The sequence below is a fragment of the Eumetopias jubatus genome, unplaced genomic scaffold (assembly GCF_037043125.1).
Source record: "Eumetopias jubatus isolate StellerSeaLion01/CBP00866 unplaced genomic scaffold, mEumJub1_p1.0 scaffold_4, whole genome shotgun sequence".
In the NCBI taxonomy this organism is placed as follows: domain Eukaryota; kingdom Metazoa; phylum Chordata; class Mammalia; order Carnivora; family Otariidae; genus Eumetopias; species Eumetopias jubatus.
In genome coordinates this window covers 8,050,280-8,072,944 of record NW_028274810.1, presented here as the reverse complement: position 1 = coordinate 8,072,944, position 22,665 = coordinate 8,050,280, and the positions used below count along the sequence as shown (strand labels likewise).

The following is a 22,665-nucleotide window of genomic DNA, read 5'->3' as shown; positions in this document are numbered from 1 at the left end:
AGGAAGAGTTATATGATGGCAACGGCAGAAAAGAGCCTAGCGGAAAGTAGGAAGAGAGTCCCAATAACTCCGAAGTTGGGGGGGGTGTCAACCCAGCCCCTCTTTATTGCGCCTGCGCAGTGCTACCTCCTTTAGCACCCCCCGCCCCTTCCCGCCGCCGAAGGTTTACTCGTCTCTCGGCAACCATTCACCCGAGGAGCCAATCAGAGGGCACCTTTTGCCCTGCCCTCGCCGTCAGCGCCCAGGCGGAAGGATCCCGTGGGCTCTGGCCCCGCCCCACCCCGCCCCTCGCTCCCCTGGGAGGGAAGGCTTAGGGGCGGGGGCGGGGGCGTGGTCAAGCCGTATAAGAACGGAGGGGGCGGCGGCAGGACCGCTCACTCGGTGCGGCTGCCCGGGGGCTGTAGTGACCGCGCCGCTCCTGCTGGGGGCTGCCCACGCCAAGGACCTGCCTCTGTCATCTCCTCTTCCGCCGTCCAGGTGAGTCCCCGGCCCCCTCCCCTAAAGGTGCGAGGATGCCGCGGCCCCACGGAGCCGCGCGCTCAGCCTTCGGGGGTCTGTCCCCGCCGAGCGGAGCTCAAGTCTTCTCAGAGCCCGGTGGGGAGCCAGAGGGGAGGTTCGGACAGGTGCCGGGCCGCGGTGCTCCCTTCCCCTCCCGCTCCGGCGACGACACCCCCCCACACATCCCCCCGCCCCCGAGGGCCAGGCGAGACGCCCCAAGAGGGAGCTACAACTTTCCAGAGACTTCGACCGGGGCTTGGCAAACTTCGGCGAGTTCCTGCTCGGCGCGTCCCGCGGGCTGTGCGCTGGCGGGGGCGGGCAGGGCGGCCGAAGAGTGTGCGATGGGGGCCTTCGGCCCCTTCCCGGTCCGACGGCGCCCCCGCCGCCTCTTCTTTGCTTGCGCTCCGGCGGGCACGCACACCTCCGCAGGCCAGCCGAGCGCGAATTCGAATGCGGCGGTTTCCGGAGGCGCAGTTGGAGACGCAGCGGTCAGGGGCTCGTATCAGGCCGGGGAGGGGAGGGGAGGGGAGGGGAGGGGCGGGGCGCTTCCCCGGCTCGGCGCCAAGCCCGGGTTTCGAGGTCAGGGCGGAGATCCCTAACTTTCGGTGGACTCACACTAGACTGTGGACACCGTGAGCAGCAAGTGGTCCAAGCGAGTGACTTCCGCGCGCTGCACTTCTCTTGGAAACTTCTCGGGAATAAGGTGTCTGTGCCCTGCCTGGTTCCTCCCCCTTTAGGAAGGAAACTTGCTTACCGTGTAGACTAAAAGCCTTGACAGTGAGTTGACTGGGCTAGCGGTGCGGCGGGTGGCTGCCCCAGATCGAAGAGGAGGGAGGGGAGGCGGAGGAGGGTGACGAACCTGACCGGTACAGGTTGGTAGCTTGTACCCCTAAACACAGAACGCAGATGGGAGAGAAAACAAGACTGCTCTACCTCAAAGTAAGGGAGGACTTCCGGAGAGAAGCTTGGCGAGTTTCTCTGGAGAATTAGAGCTCACTCATCCCCGCTAGAACCGCCTGATAGATAGGCTGGACCTCACGGGAGGGATCAGCTCAGTCCCCTTCCCTCTTTTTTGTCTGGAGGAAAGGCTTCTTCAGGGCTAAGTCCTTGGCTTAGGTAGCGACTTGCTACCGTTTAAACTTTTTTTTTTTTTTTTTAATGGAGTTATAACATGCAAGCCATGGAGTGCTTTAAAGTTCACTTATTACAGTCAGCGTTTATAAAGACTGTTGTAATCATCTGTATTGTGACAGTTGGTATTCAGGATATTTGGTAGGTGGATCAGGAACCTGAACCTCCCCAGGAAATAAAGATTATTAAATTCTTCTAAAGTAGACTCCTGGCTTGGCTCAGCTGCCCTCCAAGGGGCGGGGGTGGGGCATGAGATTGGCCATTGTTGGCTACACTAACCTTTCCAGGGGAGTAACTTGGCAAGGAAGCCCACAAGGAAGCAAGCCAGGCAGCCTGGGGCTGCCTGGGTGGTGGTGGTGGGGGGGTGGTTAGGAGCGCTTACCAAGAATTGTGCTGTGTCTTAAATCCCTAAAGGTATTGAGGGAGTGAGACCCACACATGAGACCCTACCATTGAAGGGGGTGGGGTGGAGACTAGAGAGTGCTGACTTTTCTCTTCGCTTTCAGGGAGGCGGTCTGGCTGGACCAGCGGGGGTTGTGTCCTTTGACATTCTTGTTTGTGAAGATGGAAAACTTAATATCTCTGGAGTCAAGCTTTTACTTGAGATAACTGAAACCTTGTGTCTTAAGGTATACCCATATCTTTAGAGTACATTTATTCTCAATAAGGAGTTTTTAGAAAGAAGGTTTTGGTATATTGTATATAATTGTTCAGGTAGCTGTAGGGCGAGTCCCATAACATCATGTGAAAGTTAAAAAAAAAATAGGCACACTTTCTTTTTTCTCAGCCAGGAGGCCTCTAAATTGTTACCCAAAACAAAGGTCCCTCATTTCATGACAGTGTCTGTACCCTAGAGCTCACCACAGCACTCTGTATGTGGAGTTTCTTCCACAATACCTCCCTTGTGTCCAGAGATTAAGTTGGGGTACCTCTGAAGGTAAGGATGTGGATCTTGCCTATTTGTCAGGATGAGTGTGATTTAGCTGAGCACCAGTGGTTCTCCCTCCTTGGTTTGCTCGCCTGTACTGTGAGTATAAGCAGCTCACGGAAATCCCATCCTGAGTTACAGAACCCCTCACCCCTGCATTTCCCAGTATGCCCCATGTAGCCTACAGCCCCCAGTGTTCAAGGCCAGGGCAAATTGTGCACATCTTGCATTACCCATCAAAGAACAGAGAAGTCCTCGTACTTCTGAAAATCCAAGGAACTGCCTAGCAATAAAGATAATGCAGAGTGGACTGTAGTGCCCTTGTTCTCCCAGTGCCGGTAATTGGACACATTTGATACAAAGTTAGAAAATGACACGGTTTTTTAAACTGCTCAAGTAAGTAGTACCTTGTCTTCATCTTTCATCTCTGATATTGTGTGCCTGGGGCCAGTCACCAGAGAATGACAAGCCAAGAGCTCTGAATGGTAAAACTTTTTTATATTCTCAAGAGAAGTTGTGGAAGCCCAAGCCTAGTTTCATGAGTTAAGTTAAACTTGGGTTGTCGTGTTTGGGTTTCTTGGTCTCACGCCAGATCTATGGGCTGTGTGTGTGCATTACTCTGTGTGTGTGTGTGTGTGTGTGTGTGTTTAGGGGTTAAGGGGAAGTAATGCTGAATCTGAGCTGTTACTTGCGATAAAACATTACTCTGGTTAGATAAGTTTCATTGCTTTTTTTGTGATGTCACTGAAGTACACAAAAGACAATACAGAAAAATGTGTTGTGCCATCCTGGTGTTTTGACCGTGGCCTGGCAAGCTGGCATAAGCTATATTATGATGAAGCAGCCACCGCTGTGTCTAAAGAAATGCTCATGTGTTTAAACAAGCCAGTTGGGTACAGCAGTAGTTCTGATCTCTTGTGATGCTTCCCAGACTTCTGTCTCAAGCCTTTTTATCCTTTCACCGCGTGCATTATAAAGAAGCTCATATTTGGAATTTAAGTGATTTCAACGAAGCCTCTTTGCAAACCCAGCTATGTAGGAAAGAGCCTTATGAATTGTTTAGAATCGATAGATTTTGTACAGCTGGTCCCTCTAGGCTGCCCCAGAACTGTTTGCAGAGCTTCTTGGAACAAGAGGAAAAAAGGAATATGAAGAAATAATTGCCGATGTTAAGTAACTCCATGGAGGAGATTTTTTTTAGTCTCAGAGCCTTTTGGAGGCTTGGTCACTATAAACTGCATAAAGTGTTTATTTCTTGGATAACGGTGATTGAGTCAGTAAGTAGTTAAGTCCTTCCCGGGTAGCAGTTGGTGCCAGGTGCCGAGGAGGCCAAGGCAGTGGTATGTAGAAAGGCCTTGTGGAAGCGCTCTGGATGCAGGAGGAGCTGGGACAGGGTCCTAATGCACAGGCACTCAGATTTTGCTCATTTGTCTTAGCCACTGGCATGTGAGCCCCAGGAAGGCAGTGATCGGTGCTCCCTGCTGAATTCTCCCCGCACCCGGAGCAGGCCCTGGGGCACGGAAGGTGCTCCTGCGAATTGGATACAGTGATCTGGGGCATTCAACTGCCAGTTCTCTCAGCGAGGGAAGTCTCCTTTAGGTAGATTCATTTTGGTGGGCCAACGGGCCAGGAGCTGTTTGGGTGGGAAGCTCCCAGCCTAAAATGCCGGGTGGTTTCTGGGCCTTTTTCTAAATGGTGGCCTCCGTTTGGTAGGCTTGGAGCTGAGGGGCCACGCCTGCTAATTGGCCAGCAGCTGAAGCTCCTTAAGCTGAGCTCCAGACCCGCTCTCTTCCAGCGTTTCCACCCTGCGCTTCCTGCCCATCCACCCCAACCCCAGCCTCACATGGCTCGCTCAGCCTTTCTCTCTCCAGTTCACTCGGCTGCTGGTTCTGCTGATCTTTTATCTTTTTCACTTTTTGTTTCCCACTGCCATCACTGACCTGGTTCAGGGGCCTGTAGACAGCAGCTCCATGAGAGCCGTATGGGGCTCTTCTCCTGCCTCTCTGGCCAATTCTGCATCCCATGCCCCCCCGCCCCCCCGAATGCCACCTGAAGAACTCCCAGGAACTGCCCATCCCTCCAGAAGCCGAGCTCCTTTTCAGGACCTGTCCCCTTCTGACCTTTTGTTCATCTTCCACCTCCCTTGGACGAGTCTTCCTGATTGCCCTCCCTTGCCTCACAGAATTCAGATTCAAATATTTGAACAAATCACTGCTCTTCTTTCCTCACCAAACTATATTATGACCCAGCTTTAGGCCTTCCTGAGAGGCTCCTGAGGTCACCCCATCTGAGGGTCTTCATATCTCATTACTCACCTCTTTACAGCTCTGCCGTGTACCTTGTTTTCTGTTTCTACTTTCAAGTCTTCCGCTGGATGAACAAAGTCCCATATCTGTCTCCATATTCACTCTCTGTGGGCCTATTTTGAGAACAAAATTATCCATGAATCTTGAACTACGTCCGCTCCCTCACATTACCATGTGCTTCTGTCCCCTGGGCCAGTCTTTACACGAGGGTGGGAGAAAGGGTCATCCTCCACCTTGCCCGGCTGTCTACATCCTACCCCCAAGCACACCCCATTTATCCCTGACTTGTGCTTGTGGTTGAGGAGGTGGGCATCGCAGCTGACTGACCCTGCGTGGTCTCGGCCCATCGGGGCACTCATGTGGAGGAAGTGGCCGGGCGCTGCGGTAGGAAGAGTGCAGATCCAGGAGGCGAGGTGAAGTGGACACCAAGTGAGCGTGGACCCTGTGTCCAGGCCCTGGTTGGGCTTGCTCAGCTGCTACTGTCCTGAGTGTCTGGGCCTCCCACGGTCTCTCTGCTCCCCTCCTCCCTGCCTCTGAGGCCTGTCTTGGGTTTTGAGGATGGGCCTCGACCTCTTCAGGCTTCAGTTTCCTCGTTGTGATAAGGCCAGTCGACCGGTGCTGTCCAGGAGAAATAGGAGAGCCCCAGTTAAGTTTCTAGCAGTCATCACATCGAAGAGTAAAAATAAACAGGTGAAACGAATTTTAATGATTTTATTTAACCCATCATAGCAAATGTTAACATCTCTATGTAATCAATATAAAAAATATTAAGGAGATACTTTCCCCCTTTTTTTTTTCCTCCTACTGAGTTCTTGAAATCTGGGGTGTATTTTATGTTCACAGCACATCTCAGTGGCCTCAGTGTGGACTTGCCCCGTGTCGAGTGCTCAAGGGCCACACAAGGCTTGCGGATACAGTGTTGAGCAGCACGGGTCCAGACCAACTGCCCAGTGGCTCATTCTTCGGTTTTGATTCTACATGAGTTAACAGCCGCAAGTTATGGAAGGAGAGTGTGAGCCAGGGCAGAGGTCTTTGTCTCTTGCTTACTGACGGGTCATCAGTTCCTAGAACAGCGATCGGAACATAGTAGGCACTCAGATACCGGAAAGAATGAGAGGAAATTCAGTCATCGTAGCCCACTTACTGATAAGCATTCACCCTGTGAGTCAGGCCTGCCACTAAAACACAGGATATTTGATTCCTTGTCTGGTGCTCATTCTTTCATTTTTCTGTAGTTTCTTAGAACATAATCACCAGGTAATAGAATTTCAAAGAATTGCAGATGAAATCTTCTGACACTGGCAGGGCACCAGGGCTCAAGCAATTTATCAACAATTAAAATATATCAACAACTGACATTTGAAATTGCAAGGGGAAATAACTTTCAAGCAACAGGTGTCTGTGAGCTGCCAAATGACAAACACGTGACTTGGTATTGCTAATTTAATGATAATCATTCCTAGTGGGCCATATCCATGGCCTGCCCAGCTCCACACATGTCAAAACATCAAACACAGGGTGACTTGGCTGCTCCGGTGCAGTTGGTACAGAAATAGGTACCCCATGGTCTTGCTCCTTCACTTTAAGGCATCTCCCCACCCCCCAGTGCTTCCCAGCTACCCAAATTGCCATTCTTCACAGCATTTATAATGTCAAAGGGGCCACTGAGCCTGATGATGTGTCACTCAGCCTGAGGCCATGCTCAGACCTGGAGGTCGGGTGCCTGCTACAGGGATGCAAACCTAAAACCTGGATGGAATTGTGCATAATTAGCATCCTCCCAGAAATGGAGGCCAGCTCACACTTAGACATATGTGAATGGGGTGTGTGTGTGTGTGTGTCTAAAGTATGATAAGTGCTGCACTTGAACTTGGTCCTTTCCTGATAAGGCCCAGGGATGCTGCTAGGGATGGGACAGCAAACTGAGGCCCTCCTTCTGGACACCTGACGACTGCTCCAAGTTCTAAGCTGGAGGGTTAGGTGGTGTGCGATACTTGATAGACCCTGGGGGCTGGCAACCCTTAGACCCCGTGGACTGTACGGAAACTTAGCCATCCTTATGGTAAACAGCCTCCTAGGAATCGTTCTATTTTTCTCAGTCTAGTCAGTCTTTAAAAGAGTGGGGGCTGGCTCTGGCGATCTCTTTAAATGAGTCAGACCAGTAACATCTCTGATTTAGAAAGAGGCATTTCATAGGAGGAAGTGGGGCGCCAAGTTGCAACAGGGATTATTTCCAGTTCAAGTGGTGTATGTAGCACTTAATATTGCTGACACCCCAGAAAAATCAAGACTTCTGTGCTTAGCTTCCATCTAAAGATGTCCATGTCCTGACCTTGTTAACGTTTACATTTGCGACAATTTCTGGGTATTCCTCTAAGCATGTGCACCTCTGCGGTGTCCCTGTTACAGTATCTGGGCCCGTGTTTTGATTCTGTTTTGTGCTGTTTTGCAGCCACAGCATGAGCTCTTCCACCGTTATCTCTCCAGCCACACTTGCTCAAGCATCCTATTTTGAAAGACGAGAAAGTGCTGTTTGGAGTCCTCTTAGGGCGGGTGTCTGTGGACAGAGCCCAATCTCTGATAACCATTCAGACCGTCTGTGGGCATCCGTGGGAAGGGAGAACTTGGGAGGGCCCCTCGAACTCAAAGCATGGTGCTGAGCCAGGCGGCCCTGGCTTCTGGTGACCCGCTTCTGCTTCAGTCCGGGACACCCCTTTCCTTCCGCTGAGGCAGCACGCCGGCTGCCGTGGGAATCACACCAAGTTTGGGGGCTGTGGCGCACATGGGTGTTCAGTGGCTAGGACCTCCTGATAACCCTGGGAAAATAGATCGAGACCTCTGGCTGAACATGACCGAGCGGAGAGTGGGAACAGGCCAGCTGCGGGATCTGTTGTGTGGCTGACTTAGAACTGTCTTCTCTGGGCAGAGTTCTGCAGCACGGTGCTGTTGTTTCTTTGAACGGAGGCAGCGTGTGTTTGTGAGTGTTCTAGAAAAAGCTAACTCACAGTATATTTTACTGGCCTTTTCATAAACAAGACATTATTTTACCTGGTTCGATTGCTTTGGGCTGTCTGCTAACGTAAACTCTTATTCCATGGACATTCACGTGAAACAAAAAAGCATGTCTCGGTTATCTCTACCATTTCCATGTGTTTGGGGGCAGAGGAGTCTCCAGAATGTGGCCTCCCCCCTGGAGGCGGGGCCTGGGCAGACAAAGGCTTCCTCAGGCTGCCCCCTGGTCCTCCATAACTCCTGGCCTTCACCACACAGTCGACATGAGGGAGGATTTCTCTCCAGAAGGCCACATCTACTTTGAGCCGGTTTTTCTCCTTGCTGCCCGCTGGTCTGGTGCTGCGTTTACCAAGTCCACGGTCATCCAGCGTGCCCGGCTTGTTTCTCGGGGGCGTAGGCATCTCAAGGGCCAAACGCTGTGCAGTTGGGGAGGTGGCAGGTGTGATGTGTGCATTCGTCAGTCTGTGCCAGGCTCTTCTGTGTTCAGTGCCGTCCCAGCTCCCCTCCCTCCCCGAGCTCGCCCGAGGAGTGCCCATCACTGCTTGCGAACTTACCTACCTTCTGTCTGCAACTCCGGTTGGGTTATCAGTTTCTGGGATCTAAAAAGTTGCCCTCTTGTCTGCAGAGTGTCCTGTTCTGTTGCTTTATCAGCAGATCAACACTGCCAATCTTCCAGCCAGCAGAGCGCATCCCCGCAACTGTCCCCACGCTCTCTGAGAACCACTGCCTGGCAGCCTGGCTGACATCCGGCAGCTCCCTCAAAGGGAGCAACCTGGGCCTTCACCTCACAGCCACTGCTCCTTTAAAACAAACCTGAGCGTAATGATTAGCATTTCTGTACATAATTACCTTCCATTCTGGTGGATCCAGCCAGATCCAGCCATGGATCCCCGAATCCATGATGATCTGCAGGGAGAGGGTCTCTGTACTGACAGCTGTGAGGGACTCGCGCTCCGAATGCTTCTGCCTTGCCTCCGGCACCTGCCATCTGGCCCGCCTCACTCGGGGCCCTTAGCTCATCTAGCCACCTTCCTTCCCGCCGTCCTATAAAAACCCTTCATACCTTTCACCTCTTTCCCTCCACTTATTGCTGTCTACTTTTTACAACTACCTGAGCAACTAGCTTATCTTCCAAGCCCTACCCGCACCCAACACGTGCACCCAAGCTGTCCACCTCCTAGGAAAGCCCCTCGGTCCCATTTGTGCCAATTTCCTGGCAGGCATCCTTGGACAGTTAACACTTTGTATAACCACTTTGTTCCCCGGTCCCCTTTCCTGTAAAGTAGGGATAATGGTAGTGTTGGTGTACACATCAGAGGGGTTGATCTGGATAAAGCTGGATCAGATAGAGTTTGGTGATTCATGTTAGGGCACCTGGCTAGACAACTGGTCACATTTGGTCTCTCCCCCGATGAAGAGGGCCTGGAGGGCTATGTACCTGCTAATACCTGCTGGAGCTTCTAAGGAGGTAGTCAGTGGTTTCTGAGTGGATGGTATTGGTAAGATGTTTAGACTATGAAACAGCTGATGTGCCTCCCCATTGAGAAATAGGATTTCCCATACCATGGGCAGTGAATTGCCGTCTCTGGTGCTTCTCTGAGGGGTACTTCTAAAGACACCTTGGCGTCCTCGAAGATGCACTGACTCATGTCCTTTGCTCAACTGGAATCTGCTCTAAAGCAGGCAATAAAGGGTGATTAGTTCAAGCTCTGCTGTTTTCAGTGTATGTGGTGGAGATAAAGTGTCACAGTTATAGGGGTAACTTTCTCCTTTTCTGGTTAGGACCAATACAATCTCTGTATGGAAGAGATCACTGTGGTCACAGCAAGAACTGGGCACTGTGCCCCTGTGGACTTGTAGCAGGAGCCTATACCCTCACCCTACCTCCCACCCAGCCAGTGGCGGAGCGAGCTTGGTGGGGACCGTTGCCAGTTCCAAAGGTTTGAATGTTCGCTCTAGAGTTGAGGATCTGGGGTCAGTTCATGTAAGCTTTTCTGATCTTTATTCCTTAATTTGTGCAAAAGGGACAGTTGTAGCTTCCTCGGAGTGCTTGTGAGGATTAAATGGGAATTGATGTGAAGGGGCTTATGCTAAGTACCCTTTCTTTTGCACACACGTTTGTACCTTCATTTTACAGGGAATGTGGTTCTCATTCCCTCAGGTTGCTGAAAGAATTGGTGGGTTAGAAGAGTATGGTGTGTATGCCACCCTCTTTTCACTTCTGCTTAAACTCTCTAGGCTTTTATATGCAGTGAGTAGTTTCTTTTTCTTGAAAGTACCCTCTGTGGTATACTGGAGGGGGAAGAGTTTGTGTGGAAGATGCCTGCCTCGCGTGCAATACTATCCCTCTCAGCCCGGAGCTGGGGATAGCAAATGTCTTTGCTCGGCATACACACCTCCCATAGTCTGTCACCAGGCTTGGTCCATTGCCCATGGCTGGGTCTCTTACCTTGAGCCTGGAAAGTGTTACTAGGAAGGTCCAGGTTTTTGAGGTAACATCCAGTAACCGTAAAAGGAAATGTTGTCATCAAAGGAATGTTGAAATGTGTTTGAGTTTCTTTTGTATTCTTAAACCCCAGCAGGGTCAGAGGAAGAGGGTGTTGCTCAGTTGTCTCTGGAGGGGATGGAGGGCTGCCATAGCTGAGAGCCTCTGTTCACGCCTCAGCATTTCCATGAAACCTTTGGGACAGTAGCTTCTAGAGCTTTCACGTGAAATATCGCAGACTCAGACTTACATATACACTGTCCTTAACTTCACAGATGGACATTTCCACATGTACTGAGAACCCTGTGGACAGTGTCTATGCCTAATACCCGGTATAAATAGGAATCAGTGTTGATTTGACCTAGGCCCTTGACCTTAAGACCCAGAAGTATTACGTAGGCTCTTCATGCTCATCTCCAGCTTGTCTGCCTGCCTGTCCTGCTGGCCTGCCTTGAGTCCCCTCAGGCTTTCGGAGCCTCTGTCACTCTTATTTCTGGGCTCTAGATAAGCTAGGAAGCAGGACTAGAAATGGCTTTCTCTTCCTCTCTCTCTCTTTTTTTTTTTCTTCAATTAGGGCTTAATCATAGGATTTCAGGTCAACCTGCCTTTGAGGGCCTCTGGTGCAGGCCATGGGAAACAAAGGTAAGTTAGACATGAACTTGTCCTTAGGGAGCTTGGTTTATTCTTCTTTGGGCTTGGTCAGTCTTTTCCTCTCACTTTTTGCTGCCATTCCTGCAAATCTGTCTTCTTACAGTGTGTGCATTCTACCCTCCTGCTGTAGCCAGATGGTAGAAGAAAAGGGAATTCAGGGGCACCTGAGGTGGTTAGTCATCACGAGTCCAACTTTGTAGGAGATTAAGTACTTTGAACTGAGTAGGCAGTTGGTCATCCTCACTTATAAAATGGTGCCTGAATTACCAAATCAGTGAGTAATCCTGGTTCCCACCTTGCCCAGCTTCTGCTGTGCAAAATACAACGAGTCTGCTCAGTGAATCTTCCTTCTCAGTAAAAGGAAAATCAAACACTAGTTTGAATTTACCAGGCTTCATATTAATTTTGTTTTCTAGTCATCATTTTGTTAATTCTGCTAACTAGAATTTGCCTTTAACCTGTCCCTTTCATGAGATGAGAATGTGTTTCACATGATTCTTTTATATGCAGATTATATCAATGTTGATCTCAAGCGGTTAATTAAAACTCAAACTGTTACACTAAGCTCTGGTGTGTTATCTAAGCCCTCAGGGCCTATGACTTGGATTTATTCTAGTAATACCAGTGTTTGTTGGGGTCACTAAAAAAAATATACTTTTGATATTAGAAATTGTTTAGGCGAGAGAAAACAAAGAATTCCTTTGTAATTGTCATCCGAAACTTATTTTGGGCTCTTCTAATGGGCTAAGCACTGAATATGAACCCCGCCTAAATTTGAGCCTTCAGTAGCTTGAGCTCTTCCGTATCTAAGTCATGATAAACTGGAAGAATTAAGAACTACACCATGGATTGGTCATTTGTCATGTTCCACACCATGCTTTTATATGAACTACTTTTTTCTAAAAGTTAACTCCATTGTTCACATGTATGTCAGAAGAAGTTAGCACACAAGATGCCAAACACAGACATCTTAGATTCCTGGTAAAGTGTTGACTGCATTTATTAAGGTTCTTGCAACCGTAACTGATAACATAACAGCATCATGAGGGTCACTATCATATGTCTGAAATGAGAAACAGCAATTCTTATAAAACTACAAAAAACCACTTTGGGATAACAAACATTGAAAGGGTCTAGATGAGATGGCTTATCCATTATTTTGAAAGTCTGGAGGATTTTTGACAAACAATGGACGTCTTCTATTAAACAGAGAAGTAGAAACTCGACTAAAAGCTATTCTAGGGGAAAAACAGTCCCTCCTCCCCTGCCTACCCCCTAGAGATCCACATTTAAGGCCTGGAGGGGAAGCTTCTATGTGTTATTTGATTTGGGGACAAAGAGATGGTGGGGAGTGATAGGAAAGGCATTGGAAGAACTAAATAAGGTAGCAGATGAGTTAGAAGGCTCATGGGGTAAAGATTTTCAGATACGGCTCATAAGATTTTAACTATTTTCAATTAATACATGTGTAGGTTCTCTATTCAAAAAGGATAAAATAAGTTTCCTTTGTCCCATCTCCCGGTCTAGAAGGGGGTGTTTGGTATAGGCCGAAGTACTTGTGTTTCCTTCCAGAGATCTGTATAAATGTGCAAGCGTGGGCTTGTGCTTTTACACACGCACAGTTGGTTTTCTATGAATAAATCTCGACTAGCATTTCACATTCTTACAGATAGAGAGCTGTGTCCATTCTTTGGGAACAACTGCATGCAATCGTATACTGTTGTACACATGCATTAAGTCATTTCACCTTCTATTGATGACTCTGTAGCTTTACAAATAATTCTCCAGTAAATACCCTTGCGCAGACTTGCAAGTATACCCACAGGATAAAATCAAAAGTAGAAAAGTAGACTTCCCAAAAGTAGAATTGATTTATAAAGAGCACATTCACTTAACATTGAGAGTCCCACACTGTTCTTCAGAGAGAACCCATGGGCAGTGTGCTAACAGGTGTCTGCTTCTTGATCTCTGCCGATCTGATAGGTAAGAGTGATACAGTGAAATTATAATATGCTCATACCTTAAGGTAAGGTTGAATGTGTTCTGCATCTGAGCCACTGTTCAGGTATTATTTTGTCCCTTCTTCTGTTGGGGTGCTAGTCTTTCTGATTTGTAGGAGTTCATTCTTCATTAATAAAATAAGTACTTTGCCTCACGTTGCGAATGTTTTCCTAGTGTTTTCTTCTGCCTTCTTTGTGGTGTTTTTACCATGTAGATATTTTTATTTTTCTGTATCAAATGTTTGACTTTTAGGTTTTATGTTATTTAGAAAGGACTGCCTACTGTACATTTGTGTGCATAAATTCCATGTTTCCCCAGGACTCTCAGGGTCTTTCATTCATCCATCTAGATCTTAGTTTGGCACAAGACAAGGAGTCGCCTTATTTATTTTTTAAATGTAGATAACTCATCTACATGTCTAAACTTTTTGTCTCTATTATTTTGAAATGCTTCCTTTATTATATATGAAATACCCCATGTATTAGATTTTATTTCTAGATTTTAAAAATTCTGTTCCAACAGTCTGTCTTTTTGTACCAATACCACACTGTTTCGATTATTGTGGCTTCAAAATACCTCTTATGGGGCTAATATGTACATCACCCTTGTTTCTCATAACTCTTCTGGCCATTCTTGCCCCTCCTCCCATACGAACCTTACAGATTTTCAATCTAAAACAGATTCTAACTTTGAACCTCCTGCAAGTTTAGAGATTTAAAAATCTAGGAAAGGTCTCCTGCTTATGACCTCCCCTTCTCTCCCCACTCCCTCCCTGGAGAAGGCATGATAGCTTTCATCACGTTCCCACTGGTGTTAGATGTTCCTTCTCTAAGAACTACTGTTCTAAAGGTGGGAGTAGTTCTGACTTTAATTTTAGAAACTTTTTTTTTTTTCTCACAACTCCTTTAAAAAAAAAAAAAGGCACGAGTCAAAAGTCATTCCTATAGTTATTTTCTTCTCCAACATTATTGAGATTCTTCCTAGAGATATTCTTAAAATTAGTTGTTCGTTCTCTTCCAAGTGTCGATTCACTTGCTGCTCCTCTGTCACTGTGACTTCTCATACCTGTATCATAAACATGAGACTTGGAAGCATAATAGCAGGTGATACACAGGGAGAGAAGGTTGTGTTTTTATAGGGAGATCAACATACCTGATGGAAATCTGTGTCACCAAATCATAGTTTAGCAGTATCTCAAAACAAAGCTAGAGCCAGACCGCTTTGTAGTCATTTGGACTTAATTGTGCAGTGCCCTGTGTAATAGGCACAGTGTACTGTATGCTGATCATAAAAGGGCCACAGAGAACCAAATGTACATAGAGCACCTTAGAACTATGTCCCAAGTCTGACGTGAAGCCAAATGCTAGTCACAGTGAGCATGAAGTATTTCGCCACAAATTTTGCTTGTTATCCTTAACCTAGGCCTGCTTTGGTAGAATGATCTAGAGAGCCTAGAGCTTTTTAACACTATCCAAACAGGTTCAAAGGGAAACTTATCTGCCCCTTGGCAAGTATTCTTCCGTAGCAAGCACAGAAGAAGCCCGTAGAAGCCCCAGATTGGTCTTCCTAGAGCCTGCTGGGATCACATGACCACCCGTCCTGTTGCCGGCCAAGCACATTCAACCCCTTAATGTACAGACCAAAGGGAGCCTGTGCTCCGGCTTGAGAGGTGTCTGGTGGCCAGACTGGACGATACACTAGGTCTTGGCTGCATGTTGCCTTCTGGCCCTAAATCCCAGCCCAGAGCTCATGTTGCCTTTCTGTCCCTGTAAGTGAACTAACTCCTCTGTGGCCTTCTTGTTCACTCCAGTCAAGGGAACACGTTGCCTTTCTTCTACCTTTATATTCCATCTTCTTTCTACCACACACTGCCTTTTATTGCTGTGTTGTGTTCTCACCCACCTTCTTGATGGCCGGCTCCTGGAAAGCTTGTCTCGGGGTGTCCAGTGGTGCCCCCCAACACTGAGTGACAACCATCACCATCCCTCTGAGCGATTATGTCAGGCGAGGATCCCTGGCACGAGTGCAAGGCCTAAAACCCACGCTGGAATCTCAGGACAGTGATGGCGGATGTGCGTTCAAAAGCAGTGGTTTCCAAACAGTGAAACTGCAGAAGTTGGGATGGGTTTTGTGTGTGCCTAGCAAGTCAGGAAGGTGAAGGGGCCAGGGAAACTCTGTGCTCGCCCTGAAGGGTGAGGATAGCGCCTTGACATTTTGTTTCTGCTCTTACGTCTGTCTAGCTAATGTTTGACCCACGTGGATCCACAAGCACCTTGACTTTCTAATACAGCAGTATTTGTTTTTACACATTAGGATTTCCAGGGATCTGTTGTATTTTATTTTCTGAAACATATCACTTGGTTGAAGATTACTTTGGTGTAACTACGGTTCTAGCAAGTGAAGCATGAGATGGAATGTTTTGCTCCTCATACTGAGAGCTCACTTGATTCTCAGGTAGCCTGGAGGTACTCGATTTCAAAATACAGTGAAAAGATCACACTGCCCCGAGGAAGTTTCCCACATGCTGCGGAGGGCCCTTCTTGCTGACAGAGCTGATCCACCGTAGGGCTGACCTGAACCTTTGTTGCCAGGAATCTTGTCATCCAGACGGTTCCCTGGCGTCCCACTCTGGATAATGGAGGTGCTGGTTACAGGGCAGACCCCTCCCGTGAGTGAAAAGGACGTGGGGTTCTTGCTAACAAGATATCCGTGTACCTGGTTCTAACAGGACGGATCTGACTTCCTGTCCTCGGTGTGGTTGCAGCCCAGAGTTGAATCTTCATCTCCTCATGGAGTGAAGGAAGTCTTTTCCTGGGGTGGGGGTCGGGGTGGTAGCTTAGGTAGCACCCAGTTCAAGGTGGAGGTAGGCATGCAAAGGCAGGAGAGGTAATTCTATGAAGAACAAGGAAAATTGGCCCAACCTGTAGGCCTTCGATGGAGGAACGTGTTTAGGTGACTTTGTTTAAGAAGTTTGTCTACTTCCCTTCACACAGACCACCTTCTTGCAGACAAAACAAGTGAAACAAAGAAACCAGCCCCACATAAAACAAAATTACGAAGCAGAGGGTAGGTTTCTGTATATGTTGTCCTTACTCCGTGCACATACCCCCCAACACACATCCGTGTAACCCTCATAGCAGCACCCAGCAGTAGGCACCCGTTGTCGCTGTTGTGTGGGAAAACATTCAGAGATTGTTGAGCATCTGCTGTGAGTCCCTCGGGCTGCCTGGCCATGTAGAAGCAAATCCTAACTCTGTTTCTTGCACCCTCACTTTCAGTTCCCCACAAGAACACTCCCCAAGATGGCAGAGGAGAGCAGCAATACCAGGGACTGCGTGTCCTTCAGCGTGCTCAACTGGGATCAGGTTAGCCGGCTGCATGAGGTCCTGACCGAGGTTGTACCTATCCACGGACGAGGCAACTTCCCAACCTTGGAGATAACTCTGAAGGACATCGTCCAGACCGTGCGTGGCCAGCTGGAGGAGGCAGGCATCAAAGTGCAGGATGTCCGGCTGAATGGCTCCGCAGCGGGCCACGTCTTGGTCAAAGACAACGGCCTGGGTTGCAAAGACCTGGACCTGATCTTTCACGTGGCTCTTCCCACGGAGGCAGAATTTCAGCTGGTCAGAGATGTGGTGCTGTGCTCCCTTCTGAACTTCCTGCCAGAGGGTGTGAACAAGCTCAAGATCAGCCCGGTCACCCTGAAGGAGGCGTACGTCCAGAAGCTGGTGAAGGTCTGCACGGACACTGACCGCTGGAGCCTGATTTCCCTCTCCAACAAGAACGGGAGGAACGTGGAGCTGAAATTCGTCGACTCCATCCGGCGCCAGTTTGAGTTTAGCGTGGACTCTTTTCAGATCATCCTGGACTCTCTGCTCTTCTTCTACGACTGCTCCAGCAGCCCCATCTCTGAGCACGTCCACCCCACGGTGATCGGGGAGAGCGTGTACGGGGACTTCGAGGAAGCCTTCGACCACCTGCAGAACAGACTGATCGCCACCAAGAACCCCGAAGAGATCAGGGGCGGGGGATTGCTCAAGTACAGCAACCTCCTTGTGCGGGACTTCCGGCCCACAGACCAGGAAGAAATCAAAACTCTGGAGCGTTACATGTGCTCCAGGTTTTTCATCGACTTCCCGGACATCCTCGAACAGCAAAGGAAGCTGGAGACCTACCTTCAAAACCACTTTGCCGAGGAAGAGAGGAGCAAGTACGACTACCTCATGATCCTTCGCAGGGTAGTGAACGAGAGCACCGTGTGCCTCATGGGGCACGAGCGGAGGCAGACCCTGAACCTCATCTCCCTCCTGGCCTTGCGCGTGCTGGCAGAGCAGAACATCATCCCCAACGCCACCAACGTCACCTGTTACTACCAGCCAGCTCCTTACGTCAGTGATGGCAACTTCAACAACTACTATGTTGCCCATCCTCCTGTCACCTACAGCCAGCCGTACCCTACCTGGCTGCCCTGTAACTAACCTTGAGACCTGAGGGCTTCCGCAGTGGGAACCCCAATAGGGCAAGGGCTCTCAGGTAGGGGAGCCTCCTTCTAGATGTAGGTGTTTGGCTTTTAAAGGGGAACTCAGCTCTGATTCTGCTCTTTTTTCTTTGTGCACCCATTGGAATGGGTCTACAGTGTATCATGAGCCAACCCTAAAGGGACCCATTATTCCAGTGCCACTTTGGAAAATGCTATAGGAAGTACGGCCTATCCACATCTTTCCAAGACAGACACTAACATGCCATGTTCCAAACAGCCGCACGGGGAGACTGGAGCTCTGTGTGCTAATGGAATCTGGGAGAATGCTTGGGCAGTATCTCTTCTCACCCAAGCCTAGCATAGGCTCTGTTGGCCTTCACAAGGGATTCTCAGCTGTTCTATGAAAGTTGTGGTTATAGTCTATTTTCTTGTACCAATTTTAGCCAGGCAGAAAATGGTGGACATGAGAGTGGTCTCGTGACTTCATTTTTGTTCAAGGGACTGAATTGCTTACGTTGATTCCCTGTTAGCAGAGCTGAGGATTTCTTTCATGAATAAACCAAAGCTGGTAGCTGGAGAATTGAGATCTGGTTGACAGTGGTTTATGGTTTAGATGCTGTGCTCTCACGAGGAATTGTGAGATATTGCTGAGGAAAAAAAAAAAAAAAGACCTTTGCTTGAAATGTAACTTGAAAACAAAATAAAATGTGGAACGTAATGTTAAAGCAGAATTGTGGTGGCGGTGGCGGGGTCGGGGAGCGGGTGATTGTAAATAGGAAACGTGAATGTTCAGTTTTTTTTTTTTCTTTAAAGAATTCTTATTGAATGACACTTTGTTTTTTTCCCTCCCTCAGCAGCTCATCACTTTAGTTTTGCTCTTCCTAAGACTAAGGATTGTGCTGAGTCTAGAGCCCTTATAGTAACTGACGTGAGAGGGTCTTCCCATGTTTTAATTGGAAACCCATTTTGGTCACATTCCAAGGATAACAAGCTGTTTTTCTGGAATACCTTCGGTGATTATTTTTTGTTTGTTTTTGTTCTTTCTTCAAAAAATAGTGATTTCCTTCTCCAGGCTTTTTTTGGGCAGCCACATGAATTTGGGATTTTCAGTAGAAAGGAATGACCTGTGGAATGACCTGCTGCTGTGGGCAGAGTCCCCTGGCTTACGATTGCTCTAGAACCAATCCCTCTGTCCCTGTGCTGTGTGCGAGGTAGAGGCTTAGCACTCATTCGGGCTTGGTGTGCCGCACGGGAGCTGCCGGGGCTCCTTGCAATGATTAATTCTGGTGGATTCAGGAAAGAATGGAGTAAATGGAGAATGGCCTTCCTTATTCTGGTAGATTTGACCATACTTGTTTCTATTGTGCACTTTAGAAGAAAAACAGTATTAATCTCCAGTCTAAAGCAAGCTCGGTAAATGGGAGAGTTCTAGGCTACTGCTTTCCCAGTCGATTTAGGTAAGGAATTTTGTGTTTTGAAGACTTTTGTGGGATCTCTTAGAAAGCATCACTCTAGGGTATTGAGAGCAGAGGAACTCAGTATCGCCAACCAGCTTGATCTGTAAAGTGATTTCATCAAATCCACGCTCCTGGTTTTTTCTTTCTCCTGTGGCCATAAAAAATCCCAAGCCCTGAGTGATTGCTTTCCTTTCTCCTTGCTTTAAACAATGAAGATACCTTAATGCAGAAAGGCTTAGCAGAAAATGCATGGTTTTCCTTTTTCTGAAGATGGTATTTTCAGGGTTTTTTGGGGGAATGTGATGTCTTGGTCCTCTTAAAAGCAGATTGGGTGTGACTGAACCCCTGGGCTCAGCTGGTATCCATGTTGTGTTACACTAGGTGAATAGAAGCCACTTCTGTGTATAAGTAACCAGCTTTGCTTTGCCTGTGAACCATAGTTACATTTGAACGCACTAGCTTTGAGTCTAGGCCTTTATATTGATGGGGGGGCCAGCATGCTTCAGGGTTAAAAGGGGGGGAATGAAGAGTGAATCCCAACTTTAAAAACTATGTGCTCATCCATGACATTAAAAGGCTGCCATTGTGGTCTAATGGCAACATCTTTGCGCAAAAATGACAGATCTGATTAACCAAAACTTTGAGATGTGATGAAGCCACCAATATAAGCACTTGCTAACAGAAGTCAGTCAGTATCGCTCCTACTAGAAGGCTTGAGGACCAGGGTGATGAGGCTCCAGATGAAGATAGAATCAGAACCACATCAAGTAATTAAATTTCCACTTTGCCCTTGGAGTTCTTTCTGCTTATATATATATATATATTTTGCTAACTGGTACTAGTCCTCTTCTGAGGATGAAGGGAAGCCCAGAAGTTGTTAGAAATTCCCAGTCTCCCCTCTGCCCGCCCCCGCACCCCCTTAGTTCTTTACCACCATTGCACAATGACCATCTTGGTGCAATCTGTTCACTTGAAGTTCTCAGTCAGCCCCGCCATTTTGGAGTTTGAAAGTAGACACGTGTTCTAGAACCTCCATCGGGGTAAAAGGCTGCACTGACCAAAGCTGAGCTTTTAAAACATCACTCTGGTCCAGTGTGTCTCTACCTGCTCTACAAGGCCTTTGCCGGCCTCAGAATAGATCAGGTAACCTTGAATTTCAGGTGTTTGGAAATTCCAGTTGAAACCTGCCTTTCATGCAGCTCACACAAGCACCAGGTCCCCTGAAATGGTACCGAGACCTGTGGTTCCTTTTTTTGTGTGTGTTGAGTAACATGAAACTTGGCAGTGGTCAAGGGCACTAAAGTTCAAGTACAAATTCTAATATAAATCTAAGCAGTCTCACTTGCTTCAGGACTCTGAAGTTCTCTGATGCTCTCTGCAAGTATGCAGCTTGTTTTCCTGGCCTGCTTCTTGGAATCCATTTGACCAGCAGTGAGATTAAAACAGTACCATTTCCCCTTGTGTTGGCAGAAAGGCACAGCCTGAATTCCTGGCCTTGAGCTTCAGTCTCACCCTTGAATTTTACTTTGGCAGTAAGACATGATTCCTCACTCAACTTCAACTCTGAAACTAAGGTCTCTATCATGGACACCTTCCAATCAGGGTTCCTGTTAAGTGCATGTGGGCTGGGGTGCGGCCCACACCTGGGAGCACCTGGCAGCCGGGGCGAATTGGGTAGGAAAGATGCTGGGGCCCTGCTGTGTGCTAATGTGGTTTGGTGGGCAGTTCTCCGCCCCCCCCCCCCGCCCACTGCCAGTCTGAGTACCTCAAAAAGGGTACTCCAAAAGGCGCTCCACTTATTATATTGGTCAATTAATTTGCCAGTTAGCCAGGCACATATATTTCATGGTCCCCACTATTTCATCGTTTGGTTGAAAAGCAGACACACCTTAACACACCTGGGGATTTGAGTCACTTCGAGCTGTGTGTAAACCCATGTTTTGTGGTGACCTATTAATAATCAAATCTTTAATGCCCTGAATCAGCTCGTCCTTCTGCCTCCCTGCAAGCATTAGCTCCTTACCTTCGTGGTGGGTTAGGATTTTAACTAGCACTGCTTTGTTAACTTTGAGAAATGGTGCCACTCAAGAGCAACTTCTTCACTTTAGGAATACCTCCTTTCTAGTGAACTTTCTGGTACTGGAGCCTTGTTTTGGGATGCACCTACATTCAGAGCTCAAAGGTATTGATAGTTATTCATCTGTGGGAAGAGACCCTGTAGCTCCCCAGGGCCATGATTTCCTGGGTGTCTGACTGGGGCTGTCTACGAAGGAGAGCCCTTCGGTTGGATTCTGTAAGGTGAAGAACTCCCATTTGCCAGGGTTAGATCCAGATCCTTAATCTGGCAGAGACCAGAATGTCACAGCTGATTTTGGAACCTATTCCAGTTCAGCCAGTTACATTCAGAGGACCAAGGGAGGTACGTAGGGAGCATGTGTGTTAAAAGACCTGGCGACTTTTCAGGATTGCTTATGGAGACTGCCCAAGGTGAGCATCAGGAAAGAAAATGTGTTTTTGTTTTGTTTTGTTTTTTGGTGAGTTCTAAATCTTGTTTACCTATCACTTTTTCAAAAATAGTTTAAGTGTAAACTAAAGAAAACGCTTGGAGGTTTGCCTGGGCTGGTGAGAGTTGGTACAAATTGTCACGTGTGTTTGTATAGGAAGGTGAGAAGACGATTCACTAAAGAGGAAGTCATTAAATAATATGGATATATGGGCGTTTTAAAACTCAAGCCATCTGGTCTCCCCCCAGCCCCCAAAGGATAAAAAAAAATAGCTGCTTTTGGAAAATTAAGAGTTTTTATCCAGTAATTTCCAAATTAATATAGATGAAAAGTAAGATACTTATTAGACTGAATTGGAAGCTTTTTGTTATTCTGGGTTTGCATAGCCTTCGAAATACTAATTTCTTAGTGATGCCTAAGATATGTGAGGTTTCCTCTTTGGTGTGATGGTCACTGACCTTCTTATGTGATGAAGGTGAAATCACTTGTCAATGCAAACTGTATTAGAAGTTGATGAAATAAAGCTTTGAGTTTGAGAAATAAAGATATATTTAAAAAACCCCAAAACCTTGTCTGTTATGGTCATTTCTTTGTGTCTCCTCAACAGTGGAACCTGTTTTAGGTTTCAGAAAACCTGTTTCGTGGCGGGGTGGGGGAGGGGTCAGTTATTAACATTCTCAGCCTTAGATACTTCTCTGGGAGATGGTGCTTTCTCTGGGGGAAGAGGTGTGTGCTCACCTTTCGGGCCATAATTCCCTTCATATCTGGGCTCTTCTCCAGGGTGCCTGACTGATTTAAACTGAGCCACGTTATTGACCCCAGCCTCTCGGCTAATGCCTACATCAGCTGGACTCTGTCTTCGCTGGCATCTTGTTTGATTCGGCATTAAAGACTAGATTCTCTGGAGCTTGACCTTGGCCCAAAACCCATTTTCAATAAGAACCGAAATAACTTCTGCTATCCTATATCCAACTGCTACCATGGTTTCTTCGTGCTTTAGAAGTACAGAAGCGATCTAGAACTGTTCAGGAAGGTTGGAGTGACTTTTCCTCCCCCCACCCCACCCCCCGCCATCATCACAAGAATTGGAATCGAAACTTTTCCATCTTAGGTTTGCCTCTGAGCCTGCTGCGGGGTCCTTTCCCTCCTCATCTGTACTGCATGTTCCTTCCGAAACGCCCGTTGACATCGGCCTTTTCGGTACTGCCTTAA

The 22,665-nt window shown here is 47.8% G+C and overlaps 1 protein-coding gene across 3 annotated transcripts; it reads left to right on the top strand.

Moving 5' to 3' along the window:
• Nucleotides 1-388: 388 nt before the first annotated feature.
• TENT5C (terminal nucleotidyltransferase 5C) lies at nt 389-22,020 on the top strand. Of its 3 annotated transcripts, XM_088022319.1 has the most exons (3): nt 389-477; nt 2,136-2,258; nt 16,291-22,020. In XM_088022319.1, the coding sequence occupies exon 3, from the start codon at nt 16,315-16,317 to the stop codon at nt 17,488-17,490; it is 1,176 nt and encodes a 391-aa protein (XP_087878445.1). In that variant the 5' UTR covers nt 389-477; nt 2,136-2,258; nt 16,291-16,314; the 3' UTR covers nt 17,491-22,020. The 3 variants fall into 3 exon arrangements, with proteins under 3 accessions (XP_087878445.1, XP_027957738.1, XP_027957737.1); XM_028101937.2 differs by lacking the exon at nt 2,136-2,258 and having other exon boundaries at nt 393-477; XM_028101936.2 differs by lacking the exons at nt 389-477; nt 2,136-2,258 and adding an exon at nt 1,097-1,201.
• The last annotated feature ends 645 nt before the right edge of the window (nt 22,021-22,665 follow it).